General features: G+C 47.0%; 1 protein-coding gene across 7 annotated transcripts in view; it reads left to right on the forward strand.

The window, feature by feature from the left end:
- Positions 1 to 799: 799 nt before the first annotated feature.
- Positions 800 to 26,557, forward strand: part of NDEL1 (nudE neurodevelopment protein 1 like 1) — a 74,180-nt gene continuing 48,422 nt past the window's right edge. The window contains exon 1 of one of the 7 annotated variants that reach the window (XM_077458566.1): positions 800 to 885. Coding sequence is in view for 3 of the 7 variants with exons in the window: in XM_077458565.1 (XP_077314691.1) it covers positions 9,604 to 9,606 (3 nt within the window). In the remaining 4 variants the exon portion in view is untranslated. The other 6 variants (XM_077458569.1, XM_077458565.1, XM_077458572.1 and 3 more) reach the window with 6 other exon arrangements.

A 26,557-nucleotide genomic window follows, 5' to 3' on the forward strand; every position in this document is an offset into this window, starting at 1 on the left:
ACTAAGAATGAATAATACATTATAATAAATAAGCAAAAAATTATAATAAAATAGTCATAATAGTAGAATACTACTACCAAAACGAATAATATTAAATATTATTAAATTAATAACAACAGCACAATAATATTAATAATACTAATAATAATAAAAAAAACAATAGAACTAATAATACATTAAAAATATATATAGATTATTAGATCATTTAAAAACTAGTAATAATAATTCAATGATAACAATGGAAAAATAATAATAATAATAAAACACACATTTATTAATAATAAAATAACAGCAATAAATAATAATAATAATAATAATAATAATATGTGTACTTAGATTTATTTATAAATAATCATCATCGTCAATTTAATAATAGGTAAATAATAAAAGTTATAATAATGATAATACTAATAAATAGTTTAAAAAGACTAATAGTAAATATTAACAATAGGTATTAATAAAATATTAATAACAATAATTGCAACAAAAAAAAAAATTATAACAATTCTAATAATAAAAATGATTTATATCAATATATATTTTTTTTAATTCATCTTATTTTTTCTGGTTAAAAAATGTCCACACAAAGAATATTAAACCCTGACATCGAGATAAGATCTCCCATTATCATTATACTGCATGTGGTTGTATTCTGTCTCATAGTATACCTTCTCTCCTCCAGACTCTATGTCCGGGGGTTTCGCAGGCTCTGGAGGTCTCAGGCTCTATGATAGGAATTAGGGGCGGGGTAAGAGGACGCCGGTCCCGGCCCCGCCCCTCGCTCGTGTCAGGTGGGCGGTGACGCCGTTGATGACGTAGGACGTTGCGTGTGTGACGAACGGCTGACAGGAGTGGACAGCCGGGAACGTCCGCCGTCTGGGTGAGGTGAGAGGAATCCGGGGACGGGGATGACAGACCAAGGAGGCCTCTGTGTGAGGGGAGGAGGGGCATACCGGGAATAGACTGGTATCAGACTGGGGCGGGTGTCATACTGGGAATAGACTGGTATCAGACTGGGGCGGGTGTCATACTGGGAATAGACTGGTATCAGACTGGGGGGGGGGGTCATACTGGGAATAGACTGGTATCAGACTGGGGGGGGGTCATACTGGGAATAGACTGGTATCAGACTGGGGGGGGGGTCATACTGGGAATAGACTGGTATCAGACTGGGGGGGGGGGGTGTCATACTGGGAATAGACTGGTATCAGACTGGGGGGGGGTCATACTGGGAATAGACTGGTATCAGACTGGGGGGGGGGGGTCATACTGGGAATAGACTGGTATCAGACTGGGGGGGGGGGGTCATACTGGGAATAGACTGGTATCAGACTGGGGGGGGGGTCATACTGGGAATAGACTGGTATCAGACTGGGGGGGGGGGGTCATACTGGGAATAGACTGGTATCAGACTGGGGGGGGGGGGTCATACTGGGAATAGACTGGTATCAGACTGGGGGGGTCATACTGGGAATAGACTGGTATCAGACTGGGGGGGGTGTCATACTGGGAATAGACTGGTATCAGACTGGGGGGGGGGAGGGTCATACTGGGAATAGACTGGTATCAGACTGGGGGGGGGGTCATACTGGGAATAGACTGGTATCAGACTGGGGGGGGGGTGTCATACCGGGAATAGACTGGTATCAGACTGGGGGGGGGGGGTGTCATACTGGGAATAGACTGGTATCAGACTGGGGGGGGTGTCATACTGGGAATAGACTGGTATCAGACTGGGGGGGGGGGTCATACTGGGAATAGACTGGTATCAGACTGGGGGGGGGGGTCATACTGGGAATAGACTGGTATCAGACTGGGGGGGGGGGTCATACTGGGAATAGACTGGTATCAGACTGGGGGGGGGGTCATACTGGGAATAGACTGGCATCAGACTGGGGGGGGGGGGGGGTGTCATACTGGGAATAGACTGGTATAAGACTGGGGGGGGGGGTCATACTGGGAATAGACTGGTATAAGACTGGGGGGGGGGGTCATACTGGGAATAGACTGGTATCAGACTGGGGGGGGGGGTCATACTGGGAATAGACTGGTATCAGACTGGGGGGGGGGGGGTCATACTGGGAATAGACTGGTATCAGACTGGGGGGGGGGGGGTCATACTGGGAATAGACTGGTATCAGACTGGGGGGGGGGGTCATACTGGGAATAGACTGGTATCAGACTGGGGGGGGGGGGGTCATACCGGGAATAGACTGGTATCAGACTGGGGGGGGTGTCATACCGGGAATAGACTGGTATCAGACTGGGGGGGGGGGTGTCATACTGGGAATAGACTGGTATCAGACTGGGGGGGGGGTCATACTGGGAATAGACTGGTATCAGACTGGGGGGGGGGTCATACTGGGAATAGACTGGTATCAGACTGGGGGGGGGGGGGTCATGCTGGGAGTAGACTGGGGGGTTGTGCTGGGAGTAGACTGGTATCTGATTGGGGGGGACAGACCTGAGATTTTGGGTGACATGATGGAGTTTGGCATGGAAGTGTGGAGCAGTTTGTGGGGTGACATGATGGATATTGGGGGAGGTGAAGAGTTTGGGGGTGACAAGGCAGAGTCTGGACCCCGGAATGTGTGTGGGGGAGGGGGGTTTGGACCCCGGAATGTGTGTGGGGGAGGGGGGTTTGGACCCCGGAATGTGTGTGGGGGAGGGGGGTTTGGACCCCGGAATGTGTGTGGGGGAGGGGGGTTTGGACCCCGGAATGTGTGTGTGGGGGGGGGGGGGTTTGGAACCGGAATGTGTGTGTGGGGGGGGGGGGGGGTTTGGACCCCGGAATGTGTGTGGGGGGGGTTTGGACCCCGGAATGTGTGTGGGGGGGGTTTGGACCCCGGAATGTGTGTGTGGGGGGTTTGGACCCCGGAATGTGTGTGGGGGTTTGGACCCCGGAATGTGTGTGGGGGAGGGGGGTTTGGACCCCGGAATGTGTGTGGGGGAGGGGGGTTTGGACCCCGGAATGTGTGTGGGGGAGGGGGGTTTGGACCCCGGAATGTGTGTGGGGGAGGGGGGTTTGGACCCCGGAATGTGTGTGGGGGAGGGGGTTTGGACCCCGGAATGTGTGTGTGGGGGGGGGGGGGGTTTGGAACCGGAATGTGTGTGTGGGGGGGCGGGGTTTGGACCCCGGAATGTGTGTGTGGGGGGGGGGGGGTTTGGACCCCGGAATGTGTGTGTGTGTGGGGGGGGGGGTTTGGACCCCGGAATGTGTGTGTGGGGGGGGTTTGGACCCCGGAATGTGTGGGGGGGGGGGTTTGGACCCCGGTGTGTGTGTGTGTGTGTGTGTGTGTGGGGGGGGGGGGGGGGTTTGGACCCCGGAATGTGTGTGTGTGTGGGGGGGGGGGGGGGTTTGGACCCCGGAATGTGTGTGTGTGTGGGGGGGGGTTTGGACCCCGGAATGTGTGTGGGGGGGGGGTTTGGACCCCGGAATGTATGTGTGTGTGTGTGTGTGTGGGGGGGGGGGGGTTTGGACCCCGGAATGTGTGTGTGTGTGGGGGGGGGGGGTTGGACCCCAGAATGTGTGTGGGGGGGGGGGGGGGGTTGGACCCCGGAATGTGTGTGTGTGTGTGTGGGGGGGGGTTTGGACCCCGGAATGTGTGTGTGTGTGTGTGTGTGTGGGGGGGGGGGGGGTTTGTACCCCGGAATGTGTGTGTGGGGGGGGGGGTTGTACCCCGGAATGTGTGTGTGTGGGGGGGGGGCTTTGGACCCCGGAATGTGTGTGTGTGGGGGGGGGGCTTTGGACCCCGGAATGTGTAGAGGGGGAGGGTTTGGACCCTGGAATGTTTAGGGGGAGGGTTTGGACCCCGGAATGTGTGTGTGTGTGTGTGTGTGTGTGTGTGTGTGTGTGTGTGTGTGTGTGTGTGTGTGTGTGTGTGTAGGGGGGGGGGGGGTTTGGACCCTGGAATGTGTAGGGGGGGGGGGTTTGGACCCTGGAATGTGTAGGGGGGGGTTTGGACCCTGGAATGTGTAGGGGGGGGGGGCGTTTGGACCCTGGAATGTGTAGGGGGGGGTTTGGACCCTGGAATGTGTAGGGGGGGGGTTTGGACCCTGGAATGTGTAGGGGGGGGGTTTGGACCCTGGAATGTGTAGGGGGGGGGTTTGGACCCTGGAATGTGTAGGGGGGGGTTTGGACCCTGGAATGTGTAGGGGGGGGGTTTGGACCCTGGAATGTGTAGGGGGGGGGTTTGGACCCTGGAATGTGTAGGGGGGGGTTTGGACCCTGGAATGTGTAGGGGGGGGGGGTTGGACCCTGGAATGTGTAGGGGGGGGGGTTGGACCCCGGAATGTGTAGGGGGGGGTTTGGACCCCGGAATGTGTAGGGGGGGTTCGGTATTTTAGAGGGGTGTCGGATCAGTTACATGAAGAGTATGATGAAGTGAGATGTGGGAACGTGGAATCGGACTATATAGGAGGACACACACACAACCAATAATCCATAGCAATCAGTGTGCGGATAGGAGGACGGGGGGGTGATGCAGACATCGGCGAGCGTCTGATTTAATCTGAGATGACAACATTGCGGAGATCTTCATCGTACGATCCTCAGACCGGCTACAATGTGTCAGAATTTATAATGCGTATTTGAATGCCTGGGATGGGACGGGGGGATGTTTGCCGTGTCATCGGAGGACGGTGCTGAATCACGGGGGATGCCGATCGGCTTTTCCTGGCTCTGATCCCGGTGCCTGATAGGCCGGGCACGTCTGAGTTGGCATTGTTGTGTGTGATTGTAAACTTTGTGGCATCGCAAAAATCTTCGGTACTTTAAAGTAGGCACGAGGAGGATGTGCTGAAGGACCGTCTATACCGGGGGCTGTCATACTGGCGGCCCTCCAGCTGTTGCAGAACTACAAGTCCCATCATGCCTCTGCCTGTGGGAGTCGGGCTTGTAACTGTCAGCCTTGCAATGCCTCATGGGACTTGTAGTTCCGCAGCAACAGGAGGGCCACCAGTTGGACACCTGTGGTCATGGAGGCCTTTCAGAGCGGCTGTTTATACGACATGCTGGCACTTGTAGTTCTTCAGATGGAAGGTCAGCATACAGTTATGTAAGATTGGCATAGAGTGGAAATGCTGATCGCCTGGCTGCTGAGGTGCCATCCCTGTATGCTGACCTTGCGTGTTATTCATTCATTTATTTTATTTTTTTCCCAAGTCCGTTCTAATTCTTGATGATCAATAATCTTTTAGTTCGGTGATCAGATAAAAAATAAATAAAAGATTATTCCAGAATTATAATAATGCCGCTGCTCTGTGCCGACATGCCAGTTTCAACAGTTTGTAGCCAGCGGCACCTCTGCTGATTACCCCCGTGCTGCCACACCCCGACCCACCCCCACCCCCACCGGTGTGCACAGGGAGACGCCGTGCCAATTGGACACAGCTCTGCGCTTTTTTTTTTTCCTTTTTTTTAAAAAAAAAAAACTTTAATAAAATATTAGAAGTACGGTTTGATTCGGGGCCGTAGTGTTGTGATGCAATGGTTCACTTCGCTACCCGCTGTGCTGAATTAAAGTAGCGCACGCAAAACAACGCTACAATGTGAGCTGAAAGGGAAACAACGCTTTTTTGCCTTGTCCACTCCTTGGGGATACGCTGGAAACATCCCCAACGTCTTTGGTGTGAACGGCCCCCGAGGGCCAACATCAGGTGTGTGTGTGTGTGTGTGTGTGTGTGTGATCAGTGGCGGATGCCGTCCACACAGTGTTGATGTTGACAAGTCAGCAGCCAATCAGATGCATCGACGCTGTAGCATAAACATTGATTCCTGCAGATGTATTTCAAAAAAATAATATAACAAAGTGGAACTCTAATTGTGCCTCGGAGGAGTACAAAAAATTGAAAGACAATATAATTATACAAAAATAAATTTTTATTTTCTAAAAAAAAAAAAAAAAAAAAAGTCTTAAAGGGGTTGTAAAGGTTAGTTTTTTATTTTCTAAATAGGTTCCTTTAAGTTAGTGCATTGTTGGTTCACTTACTTTTTCCTTTGATTTCCCTTCTAAATGTTTTTTTTTCTTTGTCTGAATTTCTCACTTCCTGTTCCTCCTCAGTAAGCTGTTCTGGCTGACTAAACACCGCTCAGATGATGGTGTGAAGTTTACTGAGGAGAAACAGGAAGTGAGAAATTCAGACAAAGAAAAAAAAACATTTTAGAAGGGAAATCTAAAGAAAAAGTAAGTGAACCAACAATGCACTAACTTAAAGGAACCTATTTAGAATATAGAAAATGAAGCTTTGTGAAGTGGGTGTTTTTTTTATTTTTTTTATATTTTTTATTTTTTTTGTTGTTGACTAAAATAGTATTTAATTTCATCAACTAAATTAACACTTCCACATGCAGATCGCAAACACGTTGGGGGTTATTTACTAAACGCAAATCCACTTTACACTGCAAGTGCACTTAGAAGTGCAGTCGCTGTAAATCTGAGGGGGACATGCAAGGGAGAAAAAAACCTAGCATTTTAGCTTGCACATGATTGGATGATAGAAATCAGCAGAGCTTCCCCTCATTTCAGATCTTCCCCTTCTTCCGCCCAGATCTACAGCCACTGCACTTCCAAGTGCACTTGCAGTAACGAGTGGATTTGCCTTCAGTAAATCAACCCCAGCGTGTTCATGTGAACCAAATTGCACGGTACCGCGATGCCACTTGGTGTCTGCAAACGCACTGTGTTTGGGATCTGCGATCCGCAGTACCATGTGATTTGGTTCCTGCAAACGCACGGTGTTTGCGCTCTGCAGTGCTATGTGGGTTGGTGCCTGCAAACAGTGTTTGTGGTCTGCAGTACCGTGCAATTTGGTGCCTGAAAGCGCACTGTTTGTGATCTGCAGTACAATGCAACTCAGTGCCTGCAAATGCACTGGGTTTGCGGTCTGTAGTACTGTGCGATTTGGTTCCTGCAAACACACTGCGTTTGTGATCTGCGATCCGCAGTGCCATGTGGGTTGTTGCCTGCAAATGCACTATGTTTTCAATCTGCAGTACCATGAGATTCGGTGCCTGAAAGTGCACTGCGTTTGTGATTTGCAGTACAATGCAACTCGGTGCCTGCAAATGCACTGGGTTTTGCGATCTGCAGTACTGTGCGATTTGATGCCTGCAAACGTACTGTTTGCGACCTGCAATCCGCAGTGCCATTGGATTTGGTGCCCGCAAGTGCTTTGCATCTGCGATCTGCAGTACCATGTGATTTGGTGCCTGAAAACGCACTGTCTTTGCGACCTGCAGTACCATGTGATGTGGTGCTTCTTTAAAATGAGTACATTTACTACTTTTTTTTTCATGTTGAGGTGCAATTTTCAGCCTATTCAACTGAATGGACCACACGGTGGATCTGTACGGGAGGGGCGGGAATTGAACCTGTGCGATTCCCGGTATGAATCAGAATCTCCCGCATTCACATTCAGTAATTACGGCACTCGTCTGACCTCAGATCCGCGCTAATAATTAAGTGTAATTATAAGAATCGCTTTAAATGGAGGAATGTCGGATTGTTACATGCGTGGGATTCATTTCATCACTTGGGCAGATGTTCTGTGATTGGTTCCTGCGTTCGTGGTTGTGACTCATTGGCTAAATTGTTACACTTGCAAAACAGGCGGCTTATTCACAATGTATCCAGTTTGTGTGTTTTACTTCCTGATAATGAGTTTTAGCATTATACCGGAGATATCGTGTGTAATATATATCTGTATTATATACACGTCTGTATATATTCTCTCTCTCTCTCTCTCTATATCTCTCTCTCGCCCTCTCTCTCTATATCTCTCTCTCGCCCTCTCTCTCTATATTTCTCTCTCGCCCTCTCTCTCTATATTTCTCTCTCGCCCTCTCTCTCTATATATCTCTCTCTCTTGCGCTCTCTCTCTATATTTCTCTCTCGCCCTCTCTCTCTATATTTCTCTCTCGCCCTCTCTCTCTATATTTCTCTCTCGCCCTCTCTCTCTATATTTCTCTCTCGCCCTCTCTCTCTATTTCTCTCTCGCCCTCTCTCTCTATTTCTCTCTCGCCCTCTCTCTCTATTTCTCTCTCGCCCTCTCTCTCTATATTTCTCTCTCGCCCTCTCTCTATATTTCTCTCTCGCCCTCTCTCTCTATATTTCTCTCTCGCCCTCTCTCTCTATATATCTCTCTCGCCCTCTCTCTCTCTATATATCTCTCTCGCCCTCTCTCTCTCTCTATATATCTCTCTCTTGCGCTCTCTCTCTATATATCTCTCTCTTGCGCTCTCTCTCTATATATCTCTCTCTTGCGCTCTCTCTCTATATATCTCTCTTGCGCTCTCTCTATATATCTCTCTCTTGCGCTCTCTCTATATATCTCTCTCTCTCTCTATATATATCTCTCTCTCTCTATATATCTCTCTTGCGCTCTCTCCCTCTCTGTCTATATTTCTCTCTCGCCCTCTCTGTCTATATTTCTCTCTCGCCCTCTCTGTCTATATTTCTCTCTCGCCCTCTCTGTCTATATTTCTCTCTCGCCCTCTCTGTCTATATATCTCTCTCTTGCGCTCTCTCTCTATATATCTCTCTCTCTCTCTCTCTCTCTCTCTCTCTCTCTCTCTCTCTCTCTCTCTATATATCTCTCTTGCGCTCTCTCCCTCTCTGTCTATATTTCTCTCTCGCCCTCTCTGTCTATATTTCTCTCTCGCCCTCTCTGTCTATATTTCTCTCTCGCCCTCTCTGTCTATATTTCTCTCTCGCCCTCTCTGTCTATATTTCTCTCTCGCCCTCTCTGTCTATATTTCTCTCTCGCCCTCTCTGTCTATATTTCTCTCTCGCCCTCTCTGTCTATATTTCTCTCTCGCCCTCTCTGTCTATATTTCTCTCTCGCCCTCTCTGTCTATATTTCTCTCTCGCCCTCTCTGTCTATATTTCTCTCTCGCCCTCTCTGTCTATATTTCTCTCTCGCCCTCTCTGTCTATATTTCTCTCTCGCCCTCTCTGTCTATATTTCTCTCTCGCCCTCTCTGTCTATATTTCTCTCTCGCCCTCTCTGTCTATATTTCTCTCTCGCCCTCTCTGTCTATATTTCTCTCTCGCCCTCTCTGTCTATATTTCTCTCTCGCCCTCTCTCTCTATATTTCTCTCTCGCCCTCTCTCTCGCCCTCTCTCTCTATATTTCTCTCTCGCCCGCGCTCTCTATATTTCTCTATATCTCGCGCTCTCGCTCTATATCTCGCGCTCTCTATATTTCTCTATATCTCGCGCTCTCGCTCTATATCTCTTTCGCTCTCGCGCTCTCTCGCTCATATAACGCTCCTGCAATCTGGCTTTGTGCTGAGGGCTGGCGGTTGAGTGTCGGTTACCTAATGGCTCTCATTGTCACCTGTGCGGTGTGATTGTACCCGTCCCCACCAGGGAAAGTGGAGGGTGAGCCTATGTGACACTGTCACACCAGAACTGCCCACCTACCCCCTTCCGATTGGTGGCATGTTGGAAGAGGAGGGTCTTTTCCCTCAGCAGCGATTGGCTGTTTCTGGGATCTCTGTGTTGTGTCTGTGACCATAGCTATGAGCTGACACGTCTGAGCCTCATCCCTTTTTTGCCTTCTGTCCCCGGGGGAGGGGTGTGTTTGCATTCTCTTGGATAACATGGTAAGCGGAGGATGTGATCTGGCAGCTCTGAGTCCTTCCCTTCCAGCGCATGGAGGTGTTTTTTTGTTTTGTTTTACGATTTGTGCGTTTTATCGTGTTACAAATGCCGCCTTCAGAATTAGAATAGGTGTAGGATCCCTTTAAATTTCTTTACAAGTTCCCGGAAATAGGACTTGGCGTTCGGCGTTGACACATCGTGATCTCATATCGCTGGTAACATCCGTGTATTGGAGACGGGCATCGCCGTGCCGCCTCTACAGGACGCCACCCTGGAGTTTTTGTTTTGGTGGGATTTGTGAGTATTTGGGATTAACGCTCCTAATTAAAAGCCTCTTTATTTCCTCGCCGGTTTGTGAAATGTGCCGAATCCTCAGGAAGTGCCGGGAGACGGACTTCTCGGCACCCTCCGGGAGACGGACTTCTCGGCACCCTCCGGGAGACGGACTTCTCGGCACCCTCCGGGAGACGGACTTCTCGGCACCCTCAGCTGTTGTTTTTGTCTGATCTGTTCAGATTCATTATCAGGTTTGATATTTGTGCCGCATAAATTAGCAGGTTTCTTGTATCCGGCAATCTGTTTGGGGGTTAATTATTATACAGGGTTTATATAGCGCCGACAGTTTGCTCAGCCCTTTTACAACACGAGGACGGTACTGTACAGCCGCAATACAATTCAATACAGGAGGAATCGCAGGGTCAACGATTGGATTTCTATCCACTTGACCTCCGGAAAAGATTTGCCCGCCCCCCAATTCAATTCAATCCTAAATTCATAAATTTGGGCCAATCTGTATTCTTGTACATATTTTTTGGTGGAAAAAAAAACAAAAAAAATCCAGATAAGTGTATATTAATTGGTGTGTACAAAAGTTATAGCGACCACAAACTATGGGATATATTTATTTTACTAGTAATGGCGGCAAATCAGCAACTTATTGCGGGACTGTGATATTGCGAAGGACTATCGGACGCTGACACTTTTTTTATTTTTATTTTTTTTTTATTTTTTTTTTGGGGACCAGTGACACTAATAGAGTGATCAGTGCTAAAAATATGCACTGTCACTGTGCGAATGACTCTGGCTGGGAAGAGGTGAAAATTAAGGTTGATCAAAGGATTAAATGTTTGCCTAGTTGGTGTTTTCTTACTGTGGGGGGGAGGTGCTTTCACTAAGGGAAGGAATGGATCCTAGTCTCTTCTTTGCAGGCATACAGGAGCCATGCCTTCCCTACTGACAGCACGGCGATCTGCCTTGTTTACGTAGGCAGACCGCCATTCTCCCTCTTGGTGGGTGCCGAGTTCGGGGTACCCACCAATCGGCAGCTGCCGCGGATGACGCATATGCACACCCCAGACTCGGAAAGGGTTGGATCGCGTACTAGGTACATGGTCTGGCGTAGCCATGCCACTTTTCCGCACTATATATAAGTCATACAGTCAGTAAGTGGCTAGGGTTCCTCTAGAGGTTGGGATGAATTGGATCTCTAGGGTTCCTCTAGAGGTTGGGATGAATTGGATCTCTAGGGTTCCTCTAGAGGTTGGGATGAATTGGATCTCTAGGGTTCCTCTAGAGGTTGGGATGAATTGGATCTCCTAGGGTTCTTCTAGAGCAGTGATGGTGAACCTTGGCACCCCAGATGTTTTGGAACTACATTTCCCATGATGCTCAACTGCACTGCAAAATGTATTACCATTATGGGAAATGTTCCAAAACATCTGGGGTGCCAAGGTTAGTCATCACTGCTCTGGCGGTTGGGGTGAATTGGATCTCTAGGGTTCCTCTAGAGGTTGTGGTGAATTGGATCTCTTGGGTTCCTCCAGATGTTGGGGTGAATTGGATCCCTAGGGTTTCTCCAGATGTTGGAATGAATCGGATCTCTTGGGTTTCTCCAGATGTTGGGATGATTTGGACCCCTAGGGTTCCTCCAGATGTTAGGATGAATTGGACCCCTAGAGTTCCTCCAGAGGTTGGGGTGAATTGGATCCCTAGTATTCCTCCAGAGGTTGGGGTGAATTGGATCCCTAGTATTCCTCCAGAGGTTGGGGTGAATTGGATCCCTAGGGTTTCTCCAGATGTTGGGGTCAATCGGATCTCTTGGGTTTCTCCAGATGTTGGGATGAATTGGATCCCTAGAGTTCCTCCAGAGGTTGGGGTGAATTGGATCTCTAGAGTTCCTCCAGAGGTTGGGGTGAATTGGATCCCTAGGGTTTCTCCAGATGTTGGGGTGAATTGGATCCCTAGGGTTTCTCCAGATGTTGGGGTGAATTGGATCCCTAGGGTTTCTCCAGAGGTTGGGGTGAATCGGATCCCTAGGGTTTCTCCAGAGGTTGGGGTGAATTGGATCCCTAGGGTTTCTCCAGAGGTTGGGGTGAATTGGATCCCTAGGGTTTCTCCAGAGGTTGGGGTGAATTGGATCTCTTGGGTTTCTCCAGATGTTGGGATGAATCGGACCCCTAGGGTTCCTCCAGAGGTTGGGATGAATCGGACCCCCTAGGGTTCCTCCAGAGGTTGGGATGAATCGGACCCCCTAGGGTTCCTCCAGAGGTTGGGATGAATCGGACCCCCTAGGGTTCCTCCAGAGGTTGGGATGAATCGGACCCCCTAGGGTTCCTCCAGAGGTTGCTAGGTGTTCCTTGAGCAATGAGCGATTTCCCACTGGCACCATTGATCTTTTTAGCTATGGTATCTGTAAGGGGGGAGGGGGGGGGGTAATTCTTCCTGGTGACCACGAGTGTAAGCGGCATTCTTCCTACTGACCATCAGACGAATGTATCATGAGTTGTAGATCTAGTAATATTCAGCGGGGGGTTCCCTGGGACCGGAAAATTATTTTAATGGTTCCTCTGTTGCGAAGTAATGAATTGCTATTATGTTGCCTTTATATATGTGGAGTTTTGTAATATGGAACTGAAACCTTTTTTTTTGTGCTGTTTGGTGCTTTTTTGTTGTAGAAAAAACCTTGTATGATATGTGGAATGCAGATCACTGTAGTGTTACATCATGAAGGGAACTTTACTAAAGGTCATTGGATGGGATAAGTACCCGGTAGCTTGTCACATGGTGGACTTCAGGATATCTCTATTTACATTCTGCAGTATTAAACCCAAAAGCAAACATTTCTGATATTGCAGTTTACCAATTCCTAGATGTGACGGCTGCATTTGTTTCCTTTTTAAAGGCTCCTTTCACACCTGAGCGCAGAAAAAGCTGCAACCGCTCATATTTTTTATAGCTTTATTATTATTTATTTTTTGTGTGTGTGGGCGTTTTTACAGCAGCACCGCTCCAAAGAAGCTCATCAAATCTTAGCATAGAGCCAGGAGCATTTGCGGTCACGATTTTTTGCCACGATTGTAGCACGTTTTGTCACTCGACAGTCGCAGCAAATTCGCACTGCGTTTGGGGTGTCATTAAGAAATAACGGCATTGCAAATGCGCTTCGTGTTTTGCTGCGTTTCTGGAATGACGGTGATTATGACCCCCGTGATCCAGAATGCTAAGGTGTGAATGGAGCCTAAAGTGAAGCTCCCCTTCGGATGTATCAGTTAGAGGGATGCAACAAACCCTTTTTAAAACTAGTAGGGGAGCTTTACAATGATCAGCTTTTTATTTGTGTTTTTACCTTTATCCCAAAAAAATAACTGTTTGTTGTAACCGATTATAAAGTTATTAGCTGGAGTTTGGCTTCAATTTGTTAGTGTATTTAAAATCTGCTAATACATCTTACACTGCGTTACTTTAACTGACAATTTTGCGGTCGTGCGACCCTGTACCCAAATAAAATGTAAGGTTGTTTTTTTTTTTTTTTTGTTTCCCACAAATAGAGCTTTCTTTTGGTGGTATTTGATCACCTCTGCGTTTTTTTTTTTTTTTTGCACTACAAGTGCTCATGCACACGGACGTTTTAAAAAACTGGCTGCAAAGCTAGCTCCGATGCCTGGAAAAATCGGCGTTAAAAACGTGATTTTTACCGCGTTTTGCATTGGCGTTTTTGCGCGTTTTTTAGCGTTAAGTAGCGTTTTTAAAGAAACGCATCTCTTGGCTATAGCACTCAGAAAACAAAGAAAATATGTTGCGCGTTTTTGCGCGTTTTCCCGCTATTCGCGTTTTTACAGCTCTAGCTCCACGCCAGGGAACGCACTGGTCCTGGGTTTTTTTTACAGCTTAAAAACGCCTATGCCATTTGCAGCTCAAAAACGCCTAGGTGGGCATGAAGCCATAGACTAACATGGACAGGCCTTTTTAAGCTGCAAAAAACGCTCAAAAAAGCGGCTGTAAAAACGTCCGTGTGCATGAGGCCTAAACAAAAAAAAAAAAAAAAAATGCAAATTTAGGAAACAAAAATGTTTTCCTTTCTGCCATAAAACATATACAATAAAGAAAAAAAAAAAAAAAAATTAATTTCTTCATCGATTTAAAGCGGGAGTCCGCCGGGACTCCGCGTTTTTTTTATTTTTTTATTTTTTTATTTTTTAAGTCAGCAGCTACAAATACTGCAGCTGCTGACTTTTAAAATAGTGACACTTACCCGTCCAGCGCGCCCGCGATGTCGGCACCCGAAGCCGATCTCTAGATCGACACTCGAGTGCTGCCGCCGCCATCTTGGGTATGGGAATCAGGAAATGGAGCCTTTCGGCTTCATTTCCCGGTTCCCTACTGCGCATGCGCGAGCCGCGCTGCGCAATGAGGACGGTCCCCGCTGCCTCTGGGATCTGTGTGTTTCCCAGCAGGCAGCGGGGCACTTGCGGAAGGGGGCGGGCACTTGCGGAAAGGGGCGTAATGTACGCCCCTTTCCGCAGAGAGCTAGCCCGGAAGTGGGTGCAGTTACCTGGATTATCCAGGTAACTGCACCCCCCTCCCCCCTGAAAGGTGCCAATTGTGGCGCCGGAGGGGGGGAGGAATCCGATGAGTGGAAGGCCCATTTTAGGGTGGACCTCCGCTTTAAGCCAATATGTATTCTGCTACATGTTTTTGGTTTAAAAAAAAAAAAAAATCCCCAAAAACGTGTGTGTATATATGTTTGCATAAAGTTATAACATCTAAAAACTATAGGATAGATTTAGGAACTTTAAAAAAATAAAATAAAAAAAAAGTCATATTTTTTACTAGTAATGGCGGCGATCGATGAGTGGGATTGTGGTGGACAAATCTGATGCTACTGCCGCGTACACACGATCGGAATTCCGTCCAGAAAAAGACAGATGAGAGCTTTTCATCGGAAAATGCGACGGTGTGTGCGCTCCATCAGAATTTTAGCTGTCCGAATTTCCGCCAGCCAAAAATTGATAGCATGTTCTCAAAAAACTTTCTATCGGTAATTCCGATCGTGTGTATGCAATTCCGACACGCCAAAAATCACGCAATGCTCAGATTCAACTACGAGACGGAAGCTATTGGCTACTGGGTAATGAACTTCCTTTTTCTAGTCCCGTTGTACGTCACCGCGTTATAAACGATCGGAATTTGGTGTGATCTTGTGTAGGCAAGACAGCTTGAGCCGAATTCCGTCGGAATTCCCTTGGGAAAAACCATCAGAGCTTTTTCCGACGAGAATTCCGATCGTGTGTACGCGGCATAAGCCCTGGTTCACACTGGAGCATTTTGACACGTCAAATCGGCGGCACTTGCTGTTAATGGCACCGTCCTAATTGGCGCTGCACCAATTTCAAAAAAGTAATTTCTGTACTACCGTTTGCGATTTTCGGGCTGCGTTTTTTTTTTTTTTTTACATTGAAACCTGCACAGATGTCTCTGAAATCGTGGCCAAAATTGGAACTGACATGTGGGAGTGAAATTGAGCTGCGGGGGAATGAAGCCCGCGCAGTGTGGACCTGGGCTAAGTGACCGTTTTTGTGGGACTGGTAACACTAATACAGTGATCAGTGCTAAAAAAAAAAAAAAAAAAAAAATGCACTGTCACTGTACTAATGCATCCGCCGCAGAGACCGCTTTTATCTGAAAGCGGGCCGCTCACTGAAGAGGAGGATACTGGAGTTATGGTAGCTGCTGCCATAACGATATCCCTCTTGAAAGTGATGATGTCTAACGACGTGAGCCGGGCTCCAGACGTGGTTAAGCAGTTAATCAGTAACAAAAATACAATAAAAATACATGACTTCACTTCTGAATTTGTTTTTCTGTCGTATAAATTTTCATAACTTTAGTAACCCATTCAAGTTTTAAAAAGTAGACGGTCTGTGGTCCGATTTTCAGATCGCCATTAGCCGGCCATACATGGGTCAACTTCCTTGTGGAAATATTTTCTAAGAATTTTCGTTTTTGAATTTTGCCCCGTTGGTGGACGCAGCGACGCCTGATTTTCGTGCATCCATCAAATTCGAATCTGGCAGGTTGGCATTTAGAAATATTATTTTTTATATTTTTTTTTATATCAATGATGGGAGAATTGTGAGAAGTATACCTAAAAAAAAAAAAAAAAAAAGAGCGTGAGAAAATTCCCAGGAAGAAAAGATTCCCCAGACACGAGAATTTTTTTTCTGTAGCAACACGAGGGGGAATGTGAAGGGCTCGGTTGGTCGAATTTCTAAATCAATGGTGGCGCCCATTGGATCGCAAAACGTACAAAATCTCAGATTTTTTCCTTTTGGCATTTGACCCGTTTTATGGCCTGCATTAAAAATATAATCAGGCATTTTTATTTTTATTTTTTTTTGGATCGAGTGGAGTGGTTAGATCCATGTTTCTAAAACTGTTTTTTTTTTTTTTTTTTTTTGTTCATCTTGCGGCGCACCAAAAAGATCTAAAAATTTTCACGGCACACCTGAAAAGATTTTACTTTTTTTTTATGTATTTTTTTTCCCCAAACATTTTTTTTTCTTTTGGTGGTATTTAATAGCCTCCAGAGTTTTTTTTTTTTTTTTTTTGTTTGTTTTTTTGCACTATAAATGAAAAACACAGCATACATTTTGAAAAACCCAAACCATATTTTTTACTTTGTTATAAAACGCATCCAATCAAAGAATAAGATTAAGTGCCCGTTCACACTACCGCGACTTGTCAGGCGACTTAGCCGCCTGACAAGTCGCGCTCCGTTCTGTACTATGGAACCGCTCTAATAGGAGCGACTCAAGTCGCTTCGACTTAGAAAATTGTTTCGGGGCGACTTCAGGCGACTTGCATTGACTTCTATACAGAAGTCATTTTGCAAGTCGCCGCTGAAGTCGTGTGCAGGTCGCGTCTGTGAGTCGCGCTGCAAGTCGCGTCGCCCCGGTGTGAACGGGCACTTAAAATCCTATTTCTTCACCAACTTAGGCCAATGTGTATTCAGCTACATATGTTTGGTAAAAAATAAAATCCCATTAAGTGTATGTTGATTGGTTTGTGGGAAAGTTATTGTGTCTACAAACTATGGGATATATACTGTGTGTGTGTTTTATTTATTTTTTGATATATATATATATATATATATATATATATATAATAATTTTTTTTGTATAAATGCTAGTTATGGCGGTGATCAGCAATTTTATAGCCGAACAATCTGACAAATCAGAGTTCATTTATCAAAGCTGGAGAGTGCAGAATCTGGTGCAGTTCTGCATAGAAACCTTCATTTTATTTTTTTAAATTTTTTTTCTCTATGTCCAATCACAGCTGATCACGATGTAAACAGGAAGAGCTGTGTATCGGCTTTTCCTCACTCCTGTCTGACAGATGCAAGGTATAGGAGAGCCAATCTCCTGACAGGGAGGGTCTTTGCTGATTATCAGCGCAGCCACCTTGAGGATGCCCACTTCAGACCACTGATGACCAACGGGGGGTTGCCACCGCTGATGACCAACGGGGGGTTGCCACCGCTGATGACCAACGGGGGGTTGCCACCGCTGATGACCAACGGGGGGTTGCCACCGCTGATGACCAACGGGGGGTTGCCACTGCTGATGACCAACGGGGGGTTGCCACTGCTGATGACCAACGGGGGGTTGCCACTGCTGATGACCAACGGGGGGTTGCCACCGCTGATGACCAACGGGGGGTTGCCACCGCTGATGACCAGCAATGGTGCCAGTCAGTGCCCAGTAATGCCTGCTAGTGCCTCCTTATCAGTGATGCCCATCAGTTAAGGAGAAAACTTGCTTATTTACAACATTTTATAACTAAAACAAATTTTTTATTTTATGTATTTATTTTTGATTGTGATCAAATGCCACCAAAATAAAGCTCTATTTGTGGGAACAAAATGATACAAAAATGTAGTTTGTGTACAGTGTCACATGACCGCACAACTGTCATTCAAAGTGCGACATCGCTGAAAGCTGAAAATTGTCCTGGGCAGCAAGGGGGGTGAAAGTGCCCGGTATTGAAGGGGTTAAACACCTTAAGAGGCCTGACCCGTGTTGATCCCTGACGGGAGCCCCACCTGGGTGCTTATTACATACACTCTGCACCTGAGATTCCCCGGATCAGGTTTGGATTGAGGTTTAATGCCGTCCTTTTGTTGTAGGATTTCAGTGAGCCGCATTCTTACCTTTTCATACCTGGACAGTCTATTCCTCTGAATACGGCCTCTTGCATGCAGCTAGTGTGCAGCGCACTGATCTGTCCACCTTTGTGCTGGTTCTTTTGTCTGTTAGAAGAGGTGAGACTTCTTTTGGCATTTTGTGGTTCCTCCTGCGTGAAGTTCGGATCGGGTTTTACAATCGCCAACCCCAGTCTAAACCTTTTAGTAGTTTCCTATGAAGGATTACATTACTTGTCTTTTGTTTTGTCTCCATTGAGAAGATTCCCCCCCCCCCCCCCTAACTTCCTGTACGGGGGATGGGATGTGAGAAGTACAAGGCGTGACGAGATACCTCCTGAGGCTGCATTCGCACTACAGCGTTTTTGAATCGCAGGCGGTTCTGCCCGCGATTTGAGAGCGCCCCAGATGTGAATGACGAAACGCTGAACTTGCATTTGAGATGCCATTCATTTGAATGACGCCTCAAATCGCGGATGCGGCTCTGCCGCAAGATAAAACGCGCTGCAAACGCGGCAAACGGCATCGCGGAGGACCCCTTCGTCATCACATGCCTGACGAAGGGTCCTGCACAGCTTTCGAAACGTTTCACTTTTCCTTTGTGATGTGATTCTCTGCATTGAAGGGGTTGTAAAGGTTCGTTTTTTATTTTCTAAATAGGTTCCTTTAAGCTAGTGCATTGTTGGTTCACTTACCTTTTCCTTCGATTTCCCTTCTAAATGTTTTTTTTCTTTGTCTGAATTTCTCACTTCCTGTTTCTCCTCAGTAAACTTCACACCATCATCCGAGCGGTGTTTAGTCAGCCAGAACAGCTTACTGAGGAGGAACAGGAAGTGAGAAATTCAGACAAAGGAAAAAAACATTTATAAGGGATAACATTTAGACAGTGGCTCACAGGGCAAGCCACAGATCGCGGCGATATGCCACGAGTGTCGGCTCGCATGCGCGGGAGTGACGTCATCACTGCTCCGGTGAATCACAGCGCCGGAGCAGCGAGACCCACCAAGAAGATGGACGCTCGGAACTACAGGGGACAGCGGTGACTTCGCTGGCTCCTGTGTCAGGTAAGTGACACGTAATGGACTACGATGCGATGCGATGCATAGTAGTCCATTATGCTTTACCTTTGCAGGGAATCAAAGAGGAAGTAACACTCATCAGGGTTTACTTCCTCTTTAAAGGGGTTGTAAAGCTTTGTTTTTTTTTATTTTCTAAATAGGTTCCTTTAAGCTAGTGCATTGTTGATTCACATACCCTTTCCTTCGATTTCCCTTCTAAATGTTATTTTTCTTTGTCTGAATTTCTCACTTCCTGTTTCTCCTCGGTAAACTTCACACCATCATCCGAGCGGTGTTTAGTCAGCCAGAACAGCTTACTGAGGAGGAACAGGAAGTGAGAAATTCAGACAAAAAGGAAAAAAAAAACATTTAGAAGGGAAATCGAAGGAAAAGGTAAGTGAACCAACAATGCACTAGCTTAAAGGAACCTATTAAAAAAATTAAAAAAACGAACCTTTACAACCCCTTTAAACCTTTTTAGGACGAAAATTTGTTGTCCGTGGTGTGCCGGCGAATATGTATGCTTGTTTGATGCCTCCAGGACCCAACTGGTAATCGCTGCAGCGCCCGCTACTTTATGAGCCACAGATACCAGGAACGTGTGCGATAGGAATATCGGTTTAACCCGCATCACGGGGCGCATGTTGGGCAAAAATAATTCAGCAACTGCTTTGGGGGGGGGGGCCACATGCATCCCGCGATTGTAGCACGTTTTATCGCACGGCCGCGATTTGAGGCATCATTCAAATGAATGGCATCTCAAATGGAAGTTGCGAGGTTTGTCATTCACACCTCGGCGCTGGCAGATCTGCCCGCCATTCACAGCGCTGTAGTGTGAATGCAGCCCCATGGGGAGGATATTTTGATGCATGATAAAAGGAGAACTCGGTGTTGCGTGCAACGACCAATTGGCTCCTTCCTTTCAGATTTCTGATTCAGGTGAGAAAAGCGCTTTAATTTTGTGTTGTTACAAATCTTCTGAGCTGATAAAACATCTGTGCTTGGTTGCTTCTACTGGCTGCTGTAGACTACAGAACACCTCCCTCTATATTAATCCACCATGGATCACTTTTCTGAGGGCTGCCACACATGTGAACGAATCCTTAAAGCAACACTAAGCTCTGGTTTAAAAAAAAAAAACGAAATACCCGTTCCATTCCAGTGTGTATTCTTAAAGTTTTATGAAACCTTAGTTTTTTTTTTTTTTTTTTATTAAAATAACAAACCTGTTTATACTTGCCTGCTCTGTGCAACGCTTTTACACAGAGCAGCCCCGATCCTCCTCTTCTGGGGGTCCCCCATTGGCTCTCCAGGTCCCTCCCTCTTTGGGTGGCCCAGCGGAAAGCCGCTTTCAATGGGGGCACCCGTGCATGCTCGCTCCTGAGCCCCCTTATCTGTTGTCCCTATTGACACAGCAGGTGGCTCGGCCCTGGGATGTGTAGTGTGCATAGAACTAATGTGACCCGCTCGTTTGTGTCAAGTGAGGGGGGGGGGGGGGGGGGGAGGAGAGTTTCAGGAGCTGGCAGAGGAAGTTACAAGGAGGCAGAAAAACCACAGTAATGCCGCGTACACACGACCGGACTTTCCGGGCAGAAAAGGTCCGACTGTCTTTGCGACGGACTTCCGACTTGCCTACACACGAACGGACTAAAGTTCATTCGAAACGTTCATTTTGAATGTGATGACGTACGACCGACTAGAAAAGGAAGTTGTTCTTCTTCCCTCCTCCCTCCTCCTCCCTCCTCCTCCTCTCCTCTCCCTCCCTCCTCCCTCCTCCTCTCCTCCTCCTCCCTCCCAGCCTCCCTCCTCCTCCTCCCTCCCTCCCTCCTCCCCTCCTCCTCCCTCCTCCCCTCCTCCTCCCTCCTCCTCCTCCCTCCTCCTCCCTCCTCCTCCCTCTCCTCCCTCCTCCCTCTTCTCCTCCTTCTTCTCTTTCTTCTTTCTTCTTTCTTCATCCTTCTTCTTCCTTTCTTTCTTCTTTTCTTCTTCTTCTTCTTCCTTCCTTCTTCTTCTTCTCTTCTTCTTCTTCTTCTCCTTCCTTCTTCTTCTTCTTCTTCTTCTTCTTCTTCCTTCTTCTTTCTTCTTCTTCTTCTTCTTCTTCTTCTTCTTCTCCTTCCTTCTTCTTCTTCTTCTTCTTCTTCTTCTTCTTCTCCTTCCTTCTTCTTCTTCTTCTTCTTCTTCTTCTCCTTCCTTCTTCTTCTTCTTCTTCTCCTTCCTTCTTCTCCTTCCTTCTTCTTCTTCTTCTTCTTCTTCTTCTCCTTTCTTCTTCTTCTTCTTCTTCTTCTTCTTCTTCTTCTTCTTCTTCTTCTTCTTCTTCTTCTTCTTCTTCTTCTTCTTCTTCTTCTTCTTCTTCTTCTTCTTCTTCTTCTTCTTCTTCTTCTTCTTCTTCTTCTTCTTCTTCTTCTTCTCCTTCTCCTTCTTCTTCTTCTTCTTCTCCTTCCTTCTTCTTCTTCTTCTTCTCCTTCCTTCTTCTTCTTCTTCTTCTTCTTCTTCTTCTTCTTCTTCTTCTTCTTCTTCTTCTTCTCCTTCCTTCTTCTTCTTCTTCTTCTTCTCCTTCCTTCTTCTTCTTCTTCTTCTTCTTCTTCTTCTTCTTCTCCTTCCTTCTTCTTCTTCTTCTTCTTCTTCTTCTTCTTCTTCTCCTTCCTTCTTCTTCTTCTTCTTCTTCTTCTCCTTCCTTCTTCTTCTCCTTCCTTCTTCTTCTTCTTCTTCTTCTTCTTCTCCTTCCTTCTTCTTCTTCTTCTTCTTCTCCTTCCTTCTTCTTCTTCTTCTTCTTCTTCTTCTTCTCCTTCCTTCTTCTTCTTCTTCTTCTTCTTCTTCTTCTTCTTCTTCTTCTTCTTCTTCTTCTTCTCCTTCCTTCTTCTTCTTCTTCTTCTTCTCCTTCCTTCTTCTTCTTCTTCTTCTTCTCCTTCCTTCTTCCTCCTTCCTCCTTCCTCCTTCCTCCTTGCTGAGCCGGGGCTCAGCAGAACCAGGGGTTAGTATTGAGCGGAGGACCAGCTGAGCTGGGGCGTTACTACTGAGTGGGGAGGTGGGGGGGGGGGTGAATCTGCTGAACAGGGGTATTTAATGAGCTGAGGATCTGCTAAGTGGGGTTACTGAGCCCATTTAAAACGCATAGAAAATCTACACACAGAGCATTTGCAAAGCTTTATTAAAGCATTAAAAAAAAATCCATGTTGACTCCTGTAGTCGCTTTAATGTATGTTTAAAGTCGCAGCGATTGTTAATGAGCCCTCAGGTTATCATTTAGTGTGCGTGCGACTGTGCATCAGATAGAAGTTTGCTTTCATACTTTGCATTCCATCCTCCATCTTTATAGTGATTTGTTTTATGATGAGTCTCGTTATAAACGCACAGATCTTCATACAGAAGAATCCGCATAGCTCTGAGGCCCAGGAAAGGTCGGGTCTCTTCTACAGATCAGGAAGCCCGAGCCCCTCACGGGCTGTATATTCATTGCAGTCCCATCCCACCCCGAGGAACTCTCCTGTGCCCCCCCTCCCTTCCCCGAGGAACTCTCCTGTGCCCCCCCTCCCTTCCCAGAGGAACTCTCCTGTGCCCCCCCTCCCTTCCCCGAGGAACTCTCCTGTGCCCCCCCTCCCTTCCCAGAGGAACTCTCCTGTGCCCCCCCTCCCTTCCCAGAGGAACTCTCCTGTGCCCCCCCTCCCTTCCCCGAGGAACTCTCCTGTGCCCCCCCTCCCTTCCCCGAGGAACTCTCCTGTGCCCCCCCTCCCTTCCCCGAGGAACTCTCCTGTGCCCCCCCTCCCTTCCCCGAGGAACTCTCCTGTGCCCCCCCTCCCTTCCCCGAGGAACTCTCCTGTGCCCCCCCTCCCTTCCCGAGGAGCTCTCCTGTCTATTTTTCACAATAGTGGTCCTTTTTAAGGATGTATACTTGGATTTCTTCGGGGCTCGTCCATACAGCCTTGAATTGTTACAACTGTTTGCTTTTTTTTTTTTCTAAACTTTATTGAAATGTTACAAAATTATATCTTGTACATCTGTATCCATTGCAGCTCCGTTGGGATGTGAGTTCCCGGTGTGGAAAACGTGTAGCGTGTCTATTTTCGCACCTTACGTGACCCACCTCAGTGCAGCATTGTGGTGTGAGTAGGGCACATGCACCAACTTTTTTGATTTGTGTCAGGCTTTGGTCTATCCAGGTCAGGTGTGCGCAATGAATGTCCTAGTACGGGGGTGTCCAACCTTTTTGACCTTCCGGGGGGCCGCATTGGAAGAAGAGGAATGATCTTGGGCCGCACATAAAATACACCAATAATGAGGATAGCCAATGAGCGGTTCCTCCTGCAGCTCTCAGTGGGGTAGGCCGCATCTGCCGGCCCCAATCACTAGAATTGCAGGTCGCCAGCAGCCGCACCTATTCGCGGTTCTCAGTGGGGTAGGCCGCATCTGCCGGCCCCAATCACTAGAATTGCAGGTCGCCAGCAGCCGCACCTATTCGCAGCTCTCAGTGGGGTATGTCGCATCTACCGGCCCCAATCACTAGAATTGCAGGTCGCCAGCAGCCGCACCTATTCGCGGTTCTCAGTGGGGTAGGCCGCATCTGCCGGCCCCAATCACTAGAATTGCAGGTCGCCAGCAGCCGCACCTATTCGCAGCTCTCAGTGGGGTATGTCGCATCTGCTGGCCCCAATCACTAGAATTGCAGGTCGCCAGCGGCCACACCTATTCGCAGCTCACAGTGGGGTACGCCGCATCTGCCGGCCCCAATCACTAGAATTGCAGGTCGCCAGCGGCCACACCTATTCGCAGCTCACAGTGGGGTACGCCGCATCTGCCGGCCCCAATCACTAGAATTGCAGGTCGCCAGCGGCCGCACCTATTCGTGGCTCTCAGTGGGGTACGCCGCATCTGCCGGCCCCAATCGCTAGAATTGCAGGTCGCCAGCGGCCGCACTTATTCGCGGTTCTCAGTGGGGTAGGCCGCATCTGCCTGCCCCAATCACTAGAATTGCAGGTCGCCAGCGGCCGCACCTATTTGCAGCTCTCTGCACAGCCAGCGATTGCTTGTGGTGATTGCTGCTGGATGCAGGCAAAGTGTGTCCAGCGGTGATCGCCGCAGTAGAGAGTAGAGCTGCACGATTCTGGCTAAAATGAGAATCACGTTTTTTGCTTAGACGATGGATCACGATTCTCGCGGGGTAACATCTTTCACATTAAAACAAAAAAAAAATTGGGCTAAATTTATTTTATATTTTATTAATTGAAGTGTATTTTTTCCCCAAAAATTGCATTTGAAAGACCGCTGGGCAAATATAGTGTGGCATAAAATATTGCAGCAATTTACATTTTATTCCCTAGGCCAGTGATGGAGAACCTCGGCACCCCAGATGTTTTGGAACTACATTTCCCATGATGCTCAACTACACTGCAGAGTGCATGATGAGCATCATGGGAAATGTAGTTCCAAAACATCTGGGGTGCCAAGGTTCGCCATCACTGCCCTAGGGTCTCTGCTAAAATATATATAATGTTTGGGGGTTCCAAGTAATTTTCTAGCAAAAAAATAAAGATTTTATCTTAAAGGGGTTGTAAAGGTTTGTTTTTTTATTTTCTAAATCGGTTCCTTTAAGCTAGTGCATTTTTGGTTCACTTACCTTTTCCTTCCATTTCCCTTCTAAATGTTTTTCTTCTTTGTCTGAATTTCTCACTTCCCGTTTCTCCTCAGTAAACTTCACACCATCATCCGAGCCGTGTTTAGTCAGCCAGGATGATGGTGTGAAGTTTACTGAGGAGAAACGTGAAGTGAGAAATTCAGACAAAGAAGAAAAACATTTTAGAAGGGAAATCGAAGGAAAAGGTAAGTGAACCAAAAATGCACTAGCTTAACCACTTGGCGCCCACACTACGTCTATTGACGTCATGGGCTTTCAGTGGTTATATCTGAATGATGCTTGAGGCCACAGACATCATTCAGATATTGGCGTTTTCAGCCGGCGATTCCCTGCACCATAAGAACGATCATAGCGGCTGTTCCGCCGCTTGATCGTTCTTACGGGCGGCGGGAGGGGACGCCGCCCCCACCGCCCTCCGGGGCTTCTACCGACTCACCTTTTCCTTCGATTTCTCTTCTAAAATGTTTTTCTTTGTCTGAATTGCTCACTTCCCGTTTCTCCTCGGTCACAGGATCCGCCTGCCCCGCCAGTTACCATAGAGATTTTCGGTGGACCAGATCGTCCCCGGAGTCGCTATGATCGTTCGGAGGCTGGGTGCGATGTTATGACATCACGCCCGGCCTTGTTGCCCCCCATATCTCACTGTAACTAGGTCCGATCGTGCCATATTACTATTACAAAGGAAGTTTACATTCTTTGTAATAGGAATAAAAGTCATCAATTTTTTTTTTTGTGTGTCAAACTAAAAGAATAAAATTAACAATAAAAAAAAAAAATGTAAAGCGCCCCTGTTCCCGTGAGCTCGCACACAGAAGCGAACGCATACGTAAATCCCGCCCACATATAAAAACAATGTTCAAACCACACATGTGAGGTATCGCCACGAACGTTGGAGCGAGAGCAATAATTCTAGCTCTAGACCTCCTCTGTAACCCAAAACATGTAACCAGTAAAAAAAATTTAAAGCGTCGCCTATGGGGATTTTTAAATACCAAAGTTTGGTGCCATTCCACGAGCGCGTGCAATTTTGAAGCGTGACATGTTGGGTTTCTATTTACTCGGCGTATCCTCTTTCACATTATGCAAAAAAATTGGGCTAACTTTACTGTTTTTTTTTTTTTTTTTGCATGAAACAGTTTTTTTTCTGAAAAAAGCGTGTTCAAAAAATTGCTGCGCAAATACCGTGCGAGATAAAAAGTTGCAACCACTTTAAGAAACAAGTGTCAGAAAAAGATTTAGACTTTAAGTGGTTAAACCTCCTGCATTTACAGGTTGTTTATAAACTTGACAGACTGCCTGGATTTTTTTCTTTACACACAGAAGTTTCCCTTTGATCTAAGAAGGAAGTTGGTTACAATGTTTTATTTTTAAAAACTTGGCAGACTGCCCAGATGTTTTCTTTTGACAGCTGAGTGAGCAGATAAGTCTCTCCATGTGTTAAATGAAAGAATCTCCAAACTCTGCAATAGAGATGTGGGAGGGGTTGAATGGAGATCACGATTTTTTAACGATTAATTGTGCAGCTCTAGTAGAGAGCCACCAATAGGTGCCGGGCCGCTGGTGACCTGTCATTATAGTGAACGGGGCCAGCAGCCGCACCTACCCCAGGAGGAACTGCTGCTACAATTTGCATTGGTGCTAGTCGCCGCTGTGAATGTATCCTAGGTATGTAGTGTGTCTGTGCGTGTGGGGGGGGGGCGAATGTTGGCACAGAGCCCACCCCAGCATGCCCTGTAGATCCAGATATGCAGCATTTACTGATTCTTTTGGAAATGTTGCAGCCCCAG

Source organism: Lithobates pipiens, unplaced genomic scaffold (genome assembly GCF_037356315.1).
Source record: "Lithobates pipiens isolate NorthernLeopardFrog02 unplaced genomic scaffold, aLitPip1_a1.2 Scaffold_28, whole genome shotgun sequence".
NCBI lineage: Eukaryota > Metazoa > Chordata > Amphibia > Anura > Ranidae > Lithobates > Lithobates pipiens.